The sequence below is a fragment of the Perognathus longimembris genome, chromosome 2 (assembly GCF_023159225.1).
Source record: "Perognathus longimembris pacificus isolate PPM17 chromosome 2, ASM2315922v1, whole genome shotgun sequence".
Lineage (NCBI taxonomy): Eukaryota > Metazoa > Chordata > Mammalia > Rodentia > Heteromyidae > Perognathus > Perognathus longimembris.
In genome coordinates this window covers 23,646,161-23,662,319 of record NC_063162.1, presented here as the reverse complement: position 1 = coordinate 23,662,319, position 16,159 = coordinate 23,646,161, and the positions used below count along the sequence as shown (strand labels likewise).

General features: G+C 48.0%; 1 protein-coding gene across 1 annotated transcript in view; it reads left to right on the top strand.

The window, feature by feature from the left end:
• The window catches only part of Cnnm1 (cyclin and CBS domain divalent metal cation transport mediator 1), a 49,148-nt gene extending 35,837 nt beyond the window's left edge, over positions 1-13,311 (top strand). Inside the window, exons 7-11 of the mRNA XM_048338504.1 lie at positions 5,331-5,494; positions 9,818-10,001; positions 10,154-10,303; positions 11,377-11,478; positions 12,408-13,311. Of these exons, the coding sequence (XP_048194461.1) occupies positions 5,331-5,494; positions 9,818-10,001; positions 10,154-10,303; positions 11,377-11,478; positions 12,408-12,487 (680 nt within the window). The 3' untranslated portion in view covers positions 12,488-13,311. The remainder of the gene's footprint in view (positions 1-5,330; positions 5,495-9,817; positions 10,002-10,153; positions 10,304-11,376; positions 11,479-12,407) is intronic.
• Positions 13,312-16,159: the final 2,848 nt, after the last annotated feature.

Here is a 16,159-nt window from a genome sequence, read left to right as displayed (position 1 = left end):
CATGGAGTCCTTAAAAATAACCTTCCTACTTCTAATGTACATGAAATGTGGAAAGCAGAAATATTCCTTTGGGTTGTCTCTTTGCATGGTAAACATTTGGGACCCATTAAAACTGCGAGGGAGTTCATCTGGGATCCTGACGGGTGGCTTACTTGCAGTGTTCACATGGAACTTTGACAGAGGGCTGGCTGTTGGCACTTGGTTGTCTGATGTTGAATACTATCGGAGACTGATGAACTTTAATAATTCTGCTTTGTAGTCTTACAGGCTTGTGTTAAACTCCTCCATCCAATTTGGAAAACACACTTAGCCATTTCCCACATCCTTAACTGATGTGGGAAAGATGTAAACAGACAAGCCTTTGGGCCTTCCACAAATCCCCAGCCCCCAGAAGGTAGCATGGCATTATCCATCTTGAATATCCTAGGTAATGTTTTTTGGATGAGATGCCAAAGTCTCCCTGGATAAAAGTGTCACAAGTGAAGCAAGAGTCCAGATCTCAGTGAAAATCTGAGCGGTGCTGGCCTATTAGTACAGAGAGGAGAATTCCTTTCAGCCACTATTGTAATATGAAGTCCTGTCCCACACACTCCCTCTTTTCTCCTTCAAATCCCCCCCCCGCATGTCTTCTTCACCCAAGTTTAGTAACCAAGCTGCCAGCCAGGACAGATCTCTCTCTGAAACTGGCCACACAATGGCTGTCAGAATGCTTTTCCATAGTGCTTGGGTCCAGAGAAACTCCTCTTTCCTACCACTCAGTCATAACCAGAGCCAACTTAAAGGTAGGAGGCAAGAGCAGGAGAGGGCCAAGGACATGTGGGCCCTTTGGCCAACTTCCCGTTGACGGCCCTGTGGTCAGCTTTATGCCTCACTCTATTCTGTCTCTTTTCCTCACACTGTCCTTGGGATGTGCCTGTTGCTTCACTCCCCCCAAGCTGTGCCTCTGTGCACGTAGGAAATGCCACAGGGAATTATACAACTTGAACTAGTTTGCCATGCCATTAGGATACTCGTCTGTTACTGATTTCTTCTTCTTTTTTTATCTTTGTATTGAAAGCATTTCATTTCCAATCCCCTTGCTCAGATCTGGGTGCATGCGGACAATTACCAAAACGCCAACTCATCAGTATCCCCCCTATGGGGGCAATGTCAGGCTCTGGGGCAGGAAATTCAGCTTATACAGCACTCAGAGGAGCCTGGACTTCCTTTGTCATGGAATAAGGGTTCCCTTCTCTTTAAAAACTTGCTTTTCTAGTCCAGACTTTCAGAAGACTAATGTTATCTTTTGGTGCTAGAAATCCTTTGGGATTTTGAATAAACCTTCAATGGTGTATCCACTTTAAAAAAAAAAAAAAAAAGAGGGAAAGAAGGAGGAGGGGGAGAGGGAAGAGGAAGAAAGAAGAGGAGATGAGGCGGAGGGGAGAAAAAAGGGGAGGAGACGGAGGAGCAAGAGGAGGAGACAAACCTGTTTCTCCTCCCAACACAGCTGTCATATGGGTGACCCATGGGTCCCTGAGTGGCAGCAGGGTGGCCTCTCCCGGTGCCTGTGGAGACGGAGCTGTGTAAGCACCTGGGATGTAGTTTTTTGCCTCTTTTCCCAACAAGTAGTGAAGGTGATTTGCTCCGCATGTGGGAAGAATTTAGTAGATATGATCCAGCTCTGTTTTCCTGTCCTCTTCCCACATCCATCTGGGAGTGAGACCTAAGAGATGGACGTGGAACTGTGGGTGTGGGGTAGATGAAGCTCATTTCCAGCCCGGCAGAATAGAGGACGGTCAAGGTGTGGCAGGGCTTTTCTGGGGTAACTGAAGCCACAGGCCTCGCTCACATCCTGTCCCTGGCTAATGTGCAAACTGAATTGAAGCCAACACCCACTGGGACAAGGTGTGATTTTCCAGCCCCATGTGTATGCCAGCGGGGCTGCTTTCCTGCAAGAGTGCCTGGACACTTCCACCACCATTAGACTAGAGGGAAGAGTGCTGACCTTCCCAGCTGCTCACCACCTTGCCTAGCCACAAATGGGTTTAGCCAAGCCAGAACTCATCAATTATTCAAGGAAGCAGGACCAGCATTGAAATGTAACTTTGTCTTCTTAGTATCGTTATCTTGGTGCTCCATTGTATGTTCTGCTTTACTGTCACTGTCCTCCATCACCCAGGATAAGCAGGCCCTGGACACCTGGCTCCAGAATCCCTTGTTTCATATGGTCTCATTAAACACATCAGAGACCTGATGTCCTGGCTCCTCTCCCTCAAGTGACTGGGCCAAGGCCTGAGGTTTGCCAGTTCTGGTTGCAACTAGTTATGTCTAGCCAGCTGCATTTCTGGTGTCATGCTACCACACCTTGCTTCTTGCAGAAGCCAGCTTCCCTACAATGACAGGAGCTTACAGAGCAAAGGCAACTTCAAAGAAAAATAATTTTTTAAAAGGCAGGCGCTGGTGGCCCACACCTATTATCCTAGCTGCTCAGGAAGCTGAGATCTGAGGATCAAGGTTCAAAGCCAGCCCAGGGAGGAAAGTCCATGAGACTTTTATCTCCAATTAACCACCAGAAAACCACAAGCACACTGTGTGGGCACAGCAAAGAATCTGGATTTGCTCCAGTACAACAGGAAACTAATTTGTGTTTTTAAAATGTTGATTCTAGGGTTAGGGATATGGCCTAGTGGCAAGAGTGCTTGCCTCCTTCCTATACATGAAGCCCTGGGTTCGATTCCCCAGTACCACATATATAGAAAACGGCCAGAAGGGGTGCTGTGGCTCAAGTGGCAGAGTGCTAGCCTTGAGCAAAAAGAAGCCAGGGACAGTGCTCAGGCCCTGAGTCCAAGGCCCAGGAGTGGCAAAAAAAAAAAAAAAAAAAAAAAAAAAATGTTGATTCTAAGGTTGGGAATATGGCCTAGTGGTAAAGTGCTTGCCTCGTATACATGAAGCCCTGGGTTCCATTTTTCAGCACCACCTATATAGAAAAAGCCAGGAAGTGGTGCTGTGGCTCAAGTGGTAGAGTGCTAGCCTTGAGCAAAAAGAAGTCAGGGACAGTGCTCAGGCCCTGAGTTCAAGCCCCAGGTCTGGCAAAAAACAAAACAAAACAAAACAGCTGAGATGAAGATAGACTGTAGTGGTCCTCTTTATGCACACCTTCCCCTTCCAGTGTGGAGTTACCCTTTATCAACCGAGATCCATAAATTAGTGATGAAGAATCCCAGAAAGAAGCAGTTCATAAGTCTTAAAATAATTCTTACTATAGTGTATTGCTATGGTTATTCTATGGAATTGGTTAATAAATAGGAATTAAGATTAATCTCTTATCATATGCAATTTATAAATTAAATCATCGTAGGGGAAAATGTAGCATGTATAGGGTCTGGTACTGTTGGTAGTTTCAGGCCTCTACTGTAAGTCTGGATATGTATACAGAGAGAGAGAGAGAGAGAGAGAGAGAGATACAGGGGAATTGCTGCAGAAGATTATTGTGAAGAGACCGGGTATGAAGTGGTGGTAACTGAACTTTGTTAGGAGATAAGACAGAGGGGCTCGCTGTGTTGGAGGTGGAGACAGAGGACTTGGTGTGGTGCTAAGAGAGTGGCAGGAGTCTCTCCGTGAAGGGACTCTCAGATTTCTGAAGTAATTTAGCAACTGGTAAATAAAGACATTTACTGAGAATGGGGAGAAGGAACTGGAATCCTTAATTCTATAATCGTATCCGAGCCGTGATTATTACTGTTCTCACGAGAAAATATCACCATCTTTCTGCTCACTGGTATGGCTGACAGTAAGATCTTGGCATGGAATCAGCAGATCAGCAACCTACATGACTCGCTCCAAAGAGGGGCTGATGTATTTTGATTGACAGCACCACTGTCTCAAGAGATAGAATTAAGGGCTGGGGATATGGCCTAGTGGCAAGAGTGCCTGCCTCGGATACACGAGGCCCTAGGTTCGATTCCCCAGCACCACATATACGGAAAACGGCCAGAAGCGGCGCTGTGGCTCAAGTGGCAGAGTGCTAGCCTTGAGCGGGAAGAAGCCAGGGACAGTGCTCAGGCCCTGAGTCCACAAGGCCCAGGACTGGCGCAAAAAAAAAAAAGAGATAGAATTAAATTGTCCTACTCTCAGGGAGCCAGGACCAGGATCTACGAAGAATCTTATTCTTTATTTGACTTGCCCCCCCCCCCCGGAAGAACTAGTTAGTGGTGACAGTGGGAAATGGAAGGGCTGGGGGCAGGTGGGGAGCGGGGCGGAGGGGGAATGGGATGACTTTGCCATTTGCATTGTCATTATCAAATAACACTAGGGTCACCCTCAGCAACCTCTCTTCTATTGATCCTGAGGAGGATAGTTCCCAGTGTCCATTTTGAAATCAAGTAATAGGTCTTCCCGAATTTTCTCTCCCTCCCCCGAAAAAAAAATATTACTTAAAATGTAAAAAGAATGAGACTGGGTATTTGGGTCTTAGACAGAAAACATGTCCATTACCTTGATCTCTCCAGAGCCCTATGTAAGAGCAAACTCCATCTTTCCACACACTTGTAAGAACCCCACTGGGCCCTTCATAGCCCTGCCTCTGGCTGGGAGACAGGAAGTTCACAGGACCAAAGAGCTGTGCATACCCAGAGCCTGTGTTCTTTCTTCTGGACCACATTGCAGGTCCTCACAATCTTGGGATTTCCCACGGAACAGCTCTGGGGAGGCAAATGGTGCCGAGCCCCAGGCCCAGGGGCTGGTCACATGGCCCATTGTCTGAAACAAAACTCCAGGGAATTGAACCTGACCTTCCAGGTTGCTATGAACAGTCACATTTGTTAACAGTCCATGTGATTTATAATGTGATTATGGCTGGTGGGTCTCCGACCCTGCCAGTGCTGACAGGGACGGGTGGTCTCGAGGGCAAACCTAAGGCCTTGGCCTCTCTAAAATAAGGTTGGATGTGGGATTGCGTTCAAGAGCACACTGCCATGGAGTCTTGCTGTCTGGGGGGTTTCGCATGCACACAGCACTGGCTTCGTGATTCAGGAGCCTCTTGCATGTAACCTGAAGATGAGGACCAAGAACGGCATCCTACTACCTCAGCCCACTCTCTGGGGGGTTGAGAACAAGCACCCCAACTCCTCCCTGGGAGAAGTCACAGGGTTTAGGACTGAACACCAGCACTCAGCTCTTTCCCGAGCCCCTGGTGGGAAAGGCCGAGCTTCCCTCCACCACCTGGTGCTGCTGCTGCTGCTACTGTCTATGGTCCAGGGCACCTCAGTCAAAAGTACCTTTTCTCTCCCTTTCTCTTCTCCCCACCCACCGCTCCTGGTCTTTCCCTCCTCCCCCTTCCTCACCCTCTGCAGTAAACCGGTCCCCATCTCGCTGCAGCGGGCTGAACCGCTCTGAGTCTCCAAACCGAGAGCGCAGTGACTTTGGTGGGAGCAACACCCAGCTGTACAGTAGCAGCAACAACCTCTACACACCCGACTACTCGGTCCACATCCTCAGCGACGTGCAGTTCGTGAAGGTAACTCTCCAGGAGGGTCCCCCATCTCCCAGACAAGGAGTCCACGCTCGCTTCATGTCACAGGCTTCACAGGCTTCCCATTCAAGTGCTACGATAGAGGCAGCCATGCTGCCTGGCTTTCTAAAGGCCTGCTTTCAGAGAGCTTTTTGGTGGCATGGAGTCCCTACATTGTAAGGTTGTGTTTTGAGGGATGTTGTAAACCGCCTGAAAATGGACAGTCCAAGCAGAATGACAAGAGACATTCTAGCTTAAAAGTTATCTTCCAGGGCTGGGAATATGGCCTAGTGGCAAGAGTGCTTGCCTCGTATACATGAGGCCCTGGGTTCGATTCCTCAGCACCACATATACAGAAAATGGCCAGAAGTGGCGCTGTGGCTCAAGTGACAGAGTGCTAGCCTTGAGCAAAAATGAAGCCAGGGACAGTGCTCAGGCCCTGAGTTGACGGCCCAGGACTGGCCAAAAAAAAAAAAAAAAAAGTTATTTTCCAGGTACCAGGTCTGCTCACTCTGAATGGCAATCTGCTAAGATGTGTTAGTGTCAAGATAAACAGGACAACCTGGGCTGGGAATATGGCCTAGTGGCAAGAGTGCTTGGCTTGTATACATGAAGCCCTGGGTTCGATTTCCCAGTACCACATATATAGAAAATGGCCAGAATTGTCGCTGTGGCTCAAGTGGCAGAGTGCTAGCCTTGGACAGCCGGGGACAGTGCTCAGGCCCTGAGTCCAAGGCCCAGGACTGGCAAATAAATAAACAAATACATAAATAAATAAATAAATAAATAAACAAACAAACAGGACAACCTTTCTGTTGTAATGTAAGAAATTCTTAAGGGCCTAGCTGGCAAAGAGAAGACAATGTAAACTCAAACTGTTACAAAGAAGTGGCCATATCTGTAGCAAGGCAGCAGACATTAAAAACATGTTGTCTGTTGAAGAGTACTTTGATTAGCTTCATTAGCCAATCAACAGGTATTTGCTGGTGTTAATGATGGTCCTAGAAACCATGAGATATACCAAAGAAATATATAATATGTTTGTTTATAAAACATAATACATAAATAGGTTTTATAAGATACTAAAAATATCCTGTGCCTTATAAGTGGATTGAGTTCTACATGGAGAAGGGAAAAAGAAATTCAACAGTGATAGATGCCGGCTCGAAGTGAACCAATTGTCTATTTATGTTGCTTTATGGAAAAGAGGCAGAGTGGGGAATTAAATCCAAGTTCGGTCCTTTCCCACTGAACTACATCCCCAAGCCTTGGTTTATTTTGAAATAAGGGCCTCTCCAGGTAGCTCAAGCTGGCCTTGAACTCAACACTAGGCAGAGTAGTTTAGCAGAAGACCTGTTGGACCTTGGTTGTCCCAATATAGTACCTGGGTGGCCACGTGTGGATCTCAAAGACTTCGTACAAAAAGCAATATCGTATTACAACTTTATATTGTTTTCATGTTAGAGTTAAAAATTATGAGGTGTTTTTATTGGGTTAAAGGAAATATATCATTAAAATTATTTTTACCTGTTTCTTTTTTTCAAGCTACTATGAAAAGAAATTTGTGGCTCATGTAACTTATAGTTATTGGTACTATTTCACTGTAGAATCATGCTAGATAAAAAGAAGTTGATGGGGGGGTAGCTCATTGGTACAGTCCTTGCCCAGCATTCACAAGGCCCTAGAGTCAACCTCCAGCACCCCTCCCCCCAAAAAAATGTTATAGCTGCTAGACAAGAGGAGGGAAATGAGGACAGCGATGATGCTCGAATCTAGAAGCACAACTGGGAGAGTCAGGACAGAGATTGCTTTTCTGTACACATTTTTCAGAGTGGTATCTTGTCAACAGAATTGTTGAAGTGGTGTGTGAAAACAAGGCTGTAAAACATAAAGAAGTTAAACAAAATAGGTAGTGCCTCTGTTTTTCTGTAACCATCCACCAGTGTAGACCCTCTCCCAATCTCTGTCCTCCCTGTCCTTAGCCAGCCTACCCCCCCCACACACACACACACATGCTCCTTCCCCTGATGGTATATCCTGACTGCAGCTGTCTGGTTTAACATCTGTACCTGGAGGAGACATATCACTGTTTATAAGTCTGAGTGGCACAGGTTACTGCAGGTCTGACCCGCGTAGAATCTTTCCAAACCTAAATCACTTGGTTCATTACGATGGAACATTTGCAATGGCTGCCACCACCAAGAGCCAATCCAGCAACCAACAGGAACCTTTAAGCCAGCAGATCCATCTCAAAGCCAAACCCTTTTTCTTCTCTCTTCCTCACTCTGTCCGCTTTCCTCTGCATCTTCCCCAGCCCCTTGTCCCTGTTAGAACCCACTTCCTTCCCTGTGTTCTCTTTTGCTGTTTCTTAGTTGAAGATTGACCTTCTCAAGATCTAGTCTTGCTTTCACAGCACCACCTGACTCACTGTCTCTGGGGACAGGGGGACATTGCTCCTTCCTGTCCCCAACCCACAGAGAGCCAGGAACAACTTGCACACCTCATGAGGGCAAAGTTTGGCCTGTCTTGAAAATGGATGTCTGTTACAAAATCTAATTGTAAGGCTACTGTGTGGACATGTGCTCAATAATCATTTGTAATAGATGGGTAATACGTGCATCCACTTTATCTCATTATCACTGGGCCTCTCACAAAATTAAAGAGGTGAGTGATTTGGCCCAAGTCACCAGCTAGAAAGTGGCAGCCCCAGTACTGACTTGAACCTCAGTGCGGTTGAGGCAGGCTTTGTTTCCTGCTGTTTCTACGTAAAGGGTTACTTTGCCTTATTAGATTAAGCTAGAAGACAAATCTAAACTAATGCTTTAACAAACACATCTACAGTAAAACCAGCTGCTTTGTTGAGCTTACCAAGTACCATGTAGGAAAATTTGCTCTCCCTTAGTGATAGGGCAACACTTTCCCATCTTTGAGGGAAATGCAGGATCCTGACTACTCACTCAGCACCACGCAAGAGCTGGGAAAGCGGGGTGTTCTCAACACACGAACATTCAACCTATTGAAAATTGGACAAGAGATTAGTTGAGACTCACAGTCCCATGCTGTTAAAGCACAAAACATACATTTTGACCTAGAAAGTACCAAAGCTAGCTGCCAACATGCTGCTGTTTTATTATTTTTTTAAATCCTTTATAAGGAAAGAACAAGAATCTGAGTGGGACCTGTCTCTGATTTTAACTGGGTCTCAAGTCAGTGGTTCTCCAAGTGCAACCTCCAGAGCAGAAGCATTAGCATCGCCTGGAACCTGCTAGAAATGCAAATCACTTAGGGAGTTAGAAAGTTTGAACCAGGCTCAGTGACTTTCTCTGTAAATTCTATCTACTTGGGAAGCAGAGATTGGGAAGGTCACAGTTTAAGGCCAGCCCAAGAAAAACAAGTCATGAGACCCTCTCTCATCCAATGAACAACTGAACACAGTGGTCCCTCCCCTGTCGTACCAACTATTAAGGAAACATAAATAGGGGGATTCCTGTCTAGTCTACTTTATGCACAAAAAATGCTATTGGAAAAATAATTAAAGTAAAAAGGGCTGAGGACAAGGTTCAAGTGGTAGAGTGCAAGGCTCTGTGTTCAAATTACAGTGCAATAAAAAAGAAGAAATAACTTTGAGAGTTGAACCCAGATATCTTACTTTAAATAAGCCCTTTGGTTAATTGTAGTGCTGGGGCTTGAAAATTGCTCGTTTGGGACAGTTTATAACCCCTGTCCTGTGATGTAGATATGGTTTGCCTGTTCTCCCCACAGATTTCCATGCTAAAGCCTAAGTCTTCAATACAATGATATTGAAGAGTGATTAGGTCCTGAGGTCAACACCCTGGAAAGAATCCATGTAGTTCTTCCAGGGTTGGGTTGGTTCTGGGTAAAGCAGGTTGTTATAAAGCAAAGCTGCCTGCCCCAAGCTCTCAGTCCCTTCTCCACTCAGCCATTTCCCTTTCTGCTTCTCTGCCATGTTATGTTTTTGGACTTTTCAACCACCAGACTTGAGCCACATAAACCTCTTTTCTTTTTCAAGTACCCAGTCTCAGGTACGTTTGTCATAGTGACAGAATGGATTCACCTAGGCTCTTCCCATGTACTGTGAGGTCTAGCACCAATAAAAATGAATAGAAGGAACCAGTGGCTGATGAATAAGGCCCTCTTCTGGTCTCTTAGCTTCTGGGCTGGTCTGGAATAGGTAAGTTTAGGTTCACAGATCTCAAGCCTCTGTGACCAGGGGTCCCACAGCAAACCCAGTAGGGCCACTTGTGAACTTAGAAAACGCGGCTACATCTTGAGAGGACTCCATCCACCTCTCTATCCACTTCCTTCCAGATCACACGACAGCAGTACCAGAATGCCCTCACCGCCTGCCACATGGACAGCTCACCCCAGTCTCCAGACATGGAAGCCTTCACTGATGGAGACTCTACCAAGGCCCCCACAACCCGGGGCACACCCCAGACACCCAAGGATGACCCTGCCCTCACGCTCCTGAGCAACAGAACCAGCCTGCCGGGTGAGTCAGTTGGGCAGATAGGCCGGGCTGTGGTGGCATGAGTCCAGTCCTGCCTTCTTCCCCCAGCCCTGTCCAGGGCTGCCATCTTGTGCCTCGTGGAGCCCCAGGTCTTCTCCAAGGCAGAGGGGTGAGGTGTTCACTGTCCTCCCCAGGCAGCCGTTCCGATGGACTGAGGAGCCCCGGCGAGGTGGTGTACCTGAGAATGGAGGAGCTGGACTTCACCCAGGGAGAGGCGACGGACGTCCTGGAGCACAAGGCTCAGCCCCTCTCGCTGTCTCCCACAGCTGTTCCCACAACCACAGGTTAGGGAGGGGCCCAGAGGTATAAGGCACCGCCCTTAGGTGCTGGGATGGCCCCCAAGCAAATTGTTTGGGCATGGGGAGGCCTGGTACCTGAGTCCTGCTTACACACGAGGCAAGGAACGCCAGCGTTCACTGAGCACCTACCAAGCATCAGGCCCTGTCTAGTTCACCCACCCAGATGTCTGTCATGTAGGAGCTCTACCATTTTAAGCAAGTTATGTAGCCTATATCTTAATAGGTAAGTTGCCTTACATTGACTGATAAAAGTGGGCTTTTGAATATGAATGAGGTAATTTATATAAAGGACACAGCATTGAGTTTGATACCATGCTGTGCAGACCTTAAACCTACCTTACAGATTAGGAAGGTATAATGGTGTCAGCCATTGCCCTACTGGCTGGGCTCTTCCATTCCTTTGGGTCCTGGGGAAGCAAGAAAGTCTGAGTACGTCTGCCTTGGCAATGGGGCTGCTCCAGGTTCCAGGTTTCCCAGCAGTGCGGGGACCCTTCCGAGCCTGGCCTCCCTGAGGTGTTTTTCCCCAGCCCCAGACCAATTGTTCACGTAGCTCATCTTTCAGACCTTCCCCAGTCCACAGCCAGAGACCCCTTGCGTTCAGAGCAATCACCTAGAAAGTCTGGTAAGTTTGCCAAGTCAAGGAGACATGTTTGGAGGTGTAGCTAAACCAGAAAATCTGGGACATTCACAGTCACTGGTCTAGGGCTTAAATGTAGAACTAGTGTTCTTTTTTCTCCCTCACAAAGCCATGTAGTGACTAGGAAACTGCAGCAAAGGAGGCAGGAAGCCTGCAGAGCATCTAGTCTACCCTGCTCATGTAACACCCCCAGCCAAACACTGCCTTGTGATCAGGGAGCCTCCCTATGCAGAACTTACAGCCCGGGTTCTGAGGGAGCAGGGAGAAGACTCAGAGAGCCAACACAACCCCTTCGTGGGGATTTCTCCTTTATCCTTCCCATCTGGACTCAGCCCTTTCACCCGCTGAGGTGAATCCACCCTGCCTGGCTCCCTGGGTGTGTGGGCTGAAAAGCTTGTGTTTGCCCTCCTTCCCCTTTCAGCATCGGATCCGGAGTGTTGTCCTATCAGCCTGGATCCGGAAACCAGCCCTTGCAGTAGTGACTTCGAGGAAACCATGGGCAAGAAGCTGCTGAGAACCTTGAGTGAGTAGCAACTCGCCCAGGCCCGAGGCCCAAGGCCCTCGCCAGTTACTAGGAACGGCAACACACTGGGATCTTCCTCCACAGCAAGAGCGGCTGGCTCCTTTGGGGAGCCCTAATGAGGTGCAGTTGCACAGTAGGGCTTCGGCCAGTACTGCACCCTTGGACCTGTGTCACTTAATGGGTGATCCTCTAGGAAAGGAGTCTGCGGATTGGTCCTTGTTCTAGGGTCAGATTTTGACCTACCTCCCCCACCTTTTGCTGTAAGTAAACACACGGGGTATAGATCCATTTGTGATTTGTGACCACAAAGACATTGGTGAGCAGTTTGACAGAGAGACCTTGTGGCCTACAAAAACCTATATAATCTTTACCATTTGATCTTTTGAAGAAAAATTTTGTAGCCAAGGGAACTCCATAGAAAGGAAAACAAAATCCTCCTTAGATGTAGTCTGGCAGAAAGCAAAGGTGAAAATAGTCCTTCCTGGAAACAGATGGCTCTGAATCCTTAGGAAGATGATGTAACTACTGTCATCTGTCCCGGTGGAGAAGGGAGGTTATTTCAGAAGCCCTGGGAATGGCTCCCAGCTCTGCCCCCCTACCCTGGCTCATTGCATGCCAGTGACTACAAGGTTGGTCATCACTTGGGGTGCCAGGCAGCCAGTGGTCCTGGGGCCCTCAGGAGAGAAAGATAACCTGCCACTAAGGCATTCCCCCCAAGCAATCTCTCTGTAGACATTAGCCTGGGTTGTGGCTTCTCAAGGTGTCTTCTACCTCATGCTGTGAAATGTAAATCTACTGCTTGAGCAGCAGACTGCCCCTGAAGTCCAGCCCAGCAGCCCAGGTCTTTGCCTGAATTTCCGCTGCTGTTAGGAAGAGAAATCAGCTCGCTGAGAGGGGTTAAATGGCTGATACAAACTCGTGTTCTGCAGGTGGTCGGAAACGGAAAAGGTCAGCGGATGGAGAGAGGACCTCGGAGGAAAACTCCAATCTAAGGCCCCTGATCACATGACCAGGCGAACTGGCTGGGTGTGTGAGAGTCCAGGGCTTTGGGGGAGGTCCCGCCCTCCTGTCATCTGCTTTCCTTCCCAAGGCCTCCCTCGGGTGACAGAGCACCCTGCCTTCCTTTCCACCTCTTCATTCTTAGCTGTCAGTTTGGCAGGTTTTTTCCCTCGTCGCTCCAGTTGGACTCAGAGTCTTCATGGCCATCGCAGAAGGTGCCTCTCATGGTCATGTCTGCAGTATAGTCTGGGTCTGGAGAAGAGATAAGCCCAAGCTGACATTGCCTCTCTGGAAAACCTGATATTCTTTTTTGTTCTTTCGGGGCCCTGGCCCCCTAGAGACTCATGTCCTGGAACTCACCATTCTACCCTCTGGAACATCGTGATAACACTTCTATCATAGTTCATGCTAATTAGCCTGGCTCCGAAGGTGGCATGGTAGACAGGCACGTGAGAGGCAGAGGTATGAAGATGGGATCCGGAGATGGACCAAGAACGCATCCAGGACTTCAGAGTGTGGGGTGCTGTCGAGCTGGCCCGTGATTGGTGTCACAGCACAGAAGGCATCGGTGGCTGGTTTCCTGATTACTAAGGGCTTTGGCAGCCTGGAGAAGTGAGACCCAGCCACACTGGAAAGAATGTGGGATGGAGCCTCAAGTCACTGGGGTTTTTTTCCCCAGGGATGTATTGGTTTGGGCTCCCCACCAGCAGTCAGGAAGTGATCGATAAATCTGCTCTGCAAGAAGAGGAGTAGGGAGCAGAGAACCTAGCCTGGAGCCAAAAGTGGAACCTCAAGTTTTAAGTGAAAATCAAAGCAAAGAAAAAAGGATATATGGAAAAGTCTTAAGCTGTTAAAGTGGATTTAGCCATGACAAACCAAAGAGTGCCCAGCTCAGTCAGGAAGGACGCACGCATGTTCTCAAAGAACATCATTGTGTGTTCTACAAGAACGTTGAAGAATCACTTTTTCGTTGACTCCCCCCGCCCCCCGCCCCCCGCCCTGCACACACACACACCCACATACTACACTACACTCCCAGTGTCAGCTAAGTACTTCTTCCTTCTACTAGACCTCTCCTGGAGGTTGGGGCAGGTGCAATCCCAAGCAGAACCACAAGATGGCAAAATGACTGCACATGCCAACTTCCACGGATGAAATCATTCTGATTACAGCCAGTCTAAGGGAAAATGTTTCTACATTTTAAATTGGTCTTTGGGGTTTTTGTTTTTCTTACCTCTTAGATATCCCCTCCCCCATCCCATCCCATCCCCAGTGTTCTGGTGATGCCTAGTGAATCGCCAAACCACTTCCAAATTTCTCCCTATGGCAAATGTCATGTAGGCTTCCCTCCATCTCTTCCAACACCATCACTGCCCTCCTACACCCAGTCAACCACGAGGCAGGTCGGAGATTGATCTTTCCTCTGGGTTATTTGCACTTCAAAGAAAAATGCTTGCCCACAGGAACTTTTAACTCAGGGGTTGTGAACCTGGGGTCCAGCACCCCAGGAGGTCATAGTCAGACTTCAGGGGGTCCATGAGTCTGTGAAACCCTTAAAAGTGTCACAATTTAGTATCTGTGTTCTTATATATTTTCCAGAGTTAAGCTTTCCTATGATTCTCAAAGTCCTCAGACCCACAGAGGGTTTTAAAAAAAAAGTAGCAAAACACTATTTTAAATAGTGGAACGTTTAGCCCAGTGTTTCTGCAATGCAGAGTGAATTCTGAGCGTTAGGAAATAAATTTAGTCTTATGTAGCCAAGTGCCCCTCCATGGATGGGGAAGGCTGGCACCAAGACACGAGTCTTCAAATTCTTGTAATACCTAGAGTATTATACAACCTCTACCCCATACAATGTTGGCCTCATCTCCAACCCAGAGCAGGTGTTGTAGTCAGGAGGGCCTAAGCACACGTGGGAGGAAGGACTGGAGCAAGAGAGACCTCTGTCAGCAATGTGTCACTGACTCCCACACCCCCCCTGGCCTGGCCAAGTCTGAGGCTCAGCTGTCATGCATGTGTTCTCCTAGCTACCTCCATAGCCACGGACCCATCCCCCAACACACATCCACCTGCTCTTGCCTGGTAGAAATAGTCACCACCTCAGGGCCATGTGCCTCAGACTCAGACCAATAGGTGGTAAGTTTTTAGCAAGAAATGCCCAGCAAGCCTCTGGCCCAAGGCAGCCTGCCTGGCTAGGCTCCTTGTCATTTCCCCCTTAGGCCACTGCTGCCCCATTCCATCCATCCCTCTGCAGAACCCTTAATGAGCCTGTCACCACATCTCCCTGTCCCTGGCCCTGCCCCTGTCCCTGAAAGATTTTCTTCAGGTTAAAAAGTTTAAAACAATAATTTTAAAATAAAGCATTTATGGAAGGCTCAATAAATTATAAATACTTTTTAAATAAAATGAAATTTCCTTTCCTGGAATGTGGCTGTTTTCCTTGGAAATGTTGGGGTTCCAAAATGTTCCCATTTGAAAAGCAAGTTGGACTATACACCTGTGTAAGTACTTCACCAGAGGTGCACCTGCCCCCCCCCCCAGGGCCTGCCTCTCCAGGCCAGGTGTGAGGCTGAAGTCAGGTGACAGGTAAGCCCTGCCACTCCACTTTGGGGACCGGATTGTTCTGGTTTAGTCAAGAGTGAATGCCAGCTGAGGAAATAAGAGCCCAAGGGCAAATAGAGACCAGGAAAGGGCACTGAGGATACTGAGAAGGCTGGCATTCGCTGAAGCCACGTGACAGGTGTAGCATTGTGGGGATGGCCTTCCAAGGTCAAGATCTTGAGGACCAAACCCAGAGACGAGCTGGTCACATGGTTCTCAGACCCTATGGAAGAAAATCAGGTGCCAGGACTCCGGCAGCTTAAACCAAAGTCTGGGGGAAGCACAAGAGGAGAGAGGGCCAGGCCCAAGGCTGAGCCATAAAGCAGTGTAGGAGGCGGCAGGAGTTGGGGGCACTGAATGTCTTTGTGGAAGGAAAGTTGGAATCCAATACAGCTCACTTCTAAAACAAGCAGACAGGATGAAGAGTGGCCAGGGCCATGACAACTTCACATTCTTCCCAGGAGGTGCTGTAGAAGTATTCTTTTCATTACAAGTAATAATATCGTAGCAACTATTGTGTTAAAACTCTATGAGGTCATTTCTTTCTCACCACCATGAAGGAGGTGTTACTGAGAGGATGAGCAACTTGCTCAGTTTCCCAAGGAGGAACTCAAGAGAACCTGAAGTTCCAAGTGTCCTGCTTTTAGTCAAGCAATCTATGACACCGCCCTGCCTCAAATCCACCAGCAACAGCACACGAGGAGCCCTGAAAAGTCCTGCTTTCCTCAGATTTCCAGGACCACAGACATAATGGGGGACACACTGACCAACATGAGGTAAGGACACAAGAAGGCTAAAATCTTAGTCTGGTGCTTTGTTGTAATGCTAAAAAACCACTTTAGCCCTCTCATAGACTGGCACTGAGGCAGTTCTGTTAGCCCCAGGTGGTAGCTCATCTAATCCTAGTGACTTGGGAGGTAAAGATCAGGGAGCACAGTTCAAGGCCAGCACACAGGAAGTTCTCAAGACTTCATCTCAACAGTGGCTAGACACCGTGGGCGGACATCTGTCATCCATAATGACCTAGGGAAGAACAGGAAGGACAACCACTCTAGGCGAGCCTGGGCATAAAATGAACCTA